This window comes from Echinops telfairi, unplaced genomic scaffold, assembly GCF_000313985.2.
Source record: "Echinops telfairi isolate 266 unplaced genomic scaffold, ASM31398v2 ScPeMD7_15;HRSCAF=58, whole genome shotgun sequence".
In the NCBI taxonomy this organism is placed as follows: Eukaryota; Metazoa; Chordata; class Mammalia; order Afrosoricida; family Tenrecidae; genus Echinops; species Echinops telfairi.
In genome coordinates, this window is record NW_022103912.1 from 4,387,247 (window position 1) to 4,390,120 (window position 2,874).

Sequence of the window (2,874 nt, forward strand, 5' to 3'; positions counted from 1 at the left end):
GGCATGAATTTTAACTTAACAATGAGTTCAACTGCAGGGATGAGAAACGCGAGCGTTTTACCACTGCCTGTTTTCGCAGCTGCCAGGAGATCCCTAAGTATTAAAAAGGGGAAAGAGGAAGACATCGAGTTCACTAGCTCAGCACGCATGGAATATCGATTGTGCACAGAAGATATTTTCGGTACTAAGCCTACAGGACAGAAAAGGCACTGCCTCTTGTCAATCATTCACCTTCCTCAGAAATAAGAGTAACGGGACAAAACAGAACCGAACACCCATCTCCAAACACCAGTAAACAACGTAAGGCTTCCAATAAGCGGCGAGCACATGACCTAAGACAAATGAACACCACACAGTGGCCCTTCCTTTTCAAAACACCAGTATTGGACTTGGCTCGCTGGCGGCTGTTAACTGCAAAGCCTGAGCTCCAACCCATCAGCTGCTCCTCAGGAGAAAGAACAGGCTGTCGCCTCTTTCGTATTTCGTTTCAGGGCAGTTTTAATTTGTCCTAGAGGTTGCTGAATTGATATGCAGCCCTGGCTATTTGGGGCTTCTTTAGCATTAAAAATAAAGCAAACGTGTCCAAGCACCAATGAGAGGCCTACCTGCCTTCCAGAAGTGGTCGGATACTTTTATGCTGAATTTCAGTCATATTTGTAAAGCCCATTTCTTTAATGGACTTCAGAGTGTTTTCATTGACAAGATTAGCCAGTGAAGTAAATGAAGTATCTTCAAAAGCACCTAGACAGAAAAACAATCCATCATTAGCAAATCTTTAAAAAAAAAGTCAACATGGCTGCAGTTACTTAAGTGATTAATACTCACAAACCAAAGTACTCTTGGGCAGTCAACCTTCTAGGTCGAAAACTCCCATCCATGGCATATGACAGTACTTAAACATCCCGTTTGCAGGGAACCGTAATCAAAAACAGAGAGCACACAGGGCAAGAAAGGAGAAACGGGCGGAGAAGAGGCACCAGCAGGAGCACCGCTTCAAGTGCCGGCACCGAACGGCCAGGCTTCTTGGCCCGTGTTTCCCACGACATAATGGAACGAGCTTTAGAGGATAACGACTGCCAAGACCCATGTTGTGTGCATATGTAAATATTAACAATGGGGAAAAGACAAAGAGCTAAAGCACTGCACCACAGAGTGAAATGAAAAACAAACAAACACGAAGATATAAAAGCATCTTTTCCCCACTCAAAGTCACTTTGAAACATCACACTTGTAACCCAGAGGCTTGACATTTTAAAGAAAATACGAGTAGTAAGACTTTCTGGAAATTACCCGTCAGTCCCAGGGGCAGGCTGGGCAATTCATTATCCTCTTCGTCACCATCTGGCTGTTCCATTCTTGTTTCCGCTTCTGCCGGAGTCTGGATGTCACACTTTTTAGACTCCTCGGTGTCTTCAGTTTTTGCCTTTTTTATATCTTTGGTTTGAAAACAAGTGAGATCAGGTCATACAAATTTACAATGAAAAAAGGTTAAGAATCCAAAACCTATTTGATTGTATTTGGTAATATTATCTTTCCAAAGATTTGATTATATTAAAAACTAATACTACAAATAGATTTGCCAACAAATTTTTTGTTTTTGACATTTCTGGCAGCTAGTGATGCTAAAATGGAACCAAGTAGCCCAGGCTCAGGCTGGCCTCCCTTTGGGGAACTGGTCAAGGCTGAGGGCCACATGCTCATAAGTGACAGGTATACTTCGAGCTGATTTCATGGCCGATCATATTTTCCCTCAAAATAGTTTTCTTTCCCAAGGAGAGGCCTTCCTTATGATTAGCAGCCCAATCCCTAACCCACACTACAATGGCTAGCAGGGCTCCTTTGTAACAGAAATAAACACACGTTAGATAAAAGCTGGAATTCTTACATCTGCACAGCCTGTTCTTGTTCTACTTGTTAAAGCATTTCTTCCTAACACACAAAACAATGTGTAGACTACATGAAGATAAAGGCTCAAAGTTCCTTTCAAAATGAAGCCTTTATTTTAAATGAGATGATTAGGATATTCTAATCTAGAGGTCAGCAAACTTGCTTTGTAAAGAAGCAAACAGTAAATATTTTCAGTGTTGTAGCCATACAGTCTGTTGTTGAAACCGCTCAACTTTGCTGAGGTAGTGAATGCAGAGAGCAGATCGAGAGAGCAGGCTAAGCCATGTCCTACTGTACCCCTGAACCTTTGCTTGTTTCCATTGCAATTAAAATTCCTACTCCTTCACACGGGCTTATTCAAATGCATTCATCTTCACAATAAATAAAGGCTCCCCACCCCCCAACACTGTCCAACTCATTAACTCACTTGGAAATTAACATTCTGTGATACATATACCTACAAATCTAAATTCTTTCCAAATTTCCTTACAGAGGGGCCAATTTATGTTATAAAAAAATGGGAAGAGGTAAATAAAAGAATAATTACTGCAAACTTCTTTGACACGCACAGGCCTGGGCAAACAGGTGCTAAGGCCAAGCCAGATGTCTTTAGGGTTAATAATTCCACAATCCTGTTGGCAAACATACTCTAAAACGTTGCCATTCTATGTTGTTTATGATGGTAGTGGTTAAGCACGTGGCTGCTAATCACAAGGCTGGTGGTTCAAACCTTCTTCCCCCTGTTATTCTGTGGGAGAAAGATGTGGTGGTCAGTACCTGTAAGATCTACAGCCTTAGAAACCTCTCATGGGGCAGCTTTACTTGCTCCCACAGGGTTGCTATGAGTTAGACTTTACTTGATGGCAACGGGTTTGATTTGGGTTTTGCTCATTGTCAATGGGAAAAGCAAAATGTCTGCAATTTCAAGTTCAAAGACAATCAAGTACCAGGCCTGGCAGCATCCTCCATTTTCCTTTTCTTCTTCTT

At 41.9% G+C, this 2,874-nt stretch overlaps 1 protein-coding gene across 1 annotated transcript in view; it reads right to left on the minus strand.

Annotated features, from left to right (window-relative positions):
- DDX18 (DEAD-box helicase 18) overlaps positions 1–2,874 on the minus strand; it is a 15,186-nt gene that overhangs the window by 10,586 nt on the left and 1,726 nt on the right. The window contains exons 2-5 of the mRNA XM_045287414.1: positions 2,835–2,874; positions 1,291–1,434; positions 606–741; positions 12–93 (exon numbers count right to left, since the gene is read on the minus strand). The exon at positions 2,835–2,874 is cut by the window's right edge and continues 290 nt beyond it. Coding sequence (XP_045143349.1) covers positions 12–93; positions 606–741; positions 1,291–1,434; positions 2,835–2,874 — 402 coding nt within the window. The remainder of the gene's footprint in view (positions 1–11; positions 94–605; positions 742–1,290; positions 1,435–2,834) is intronic.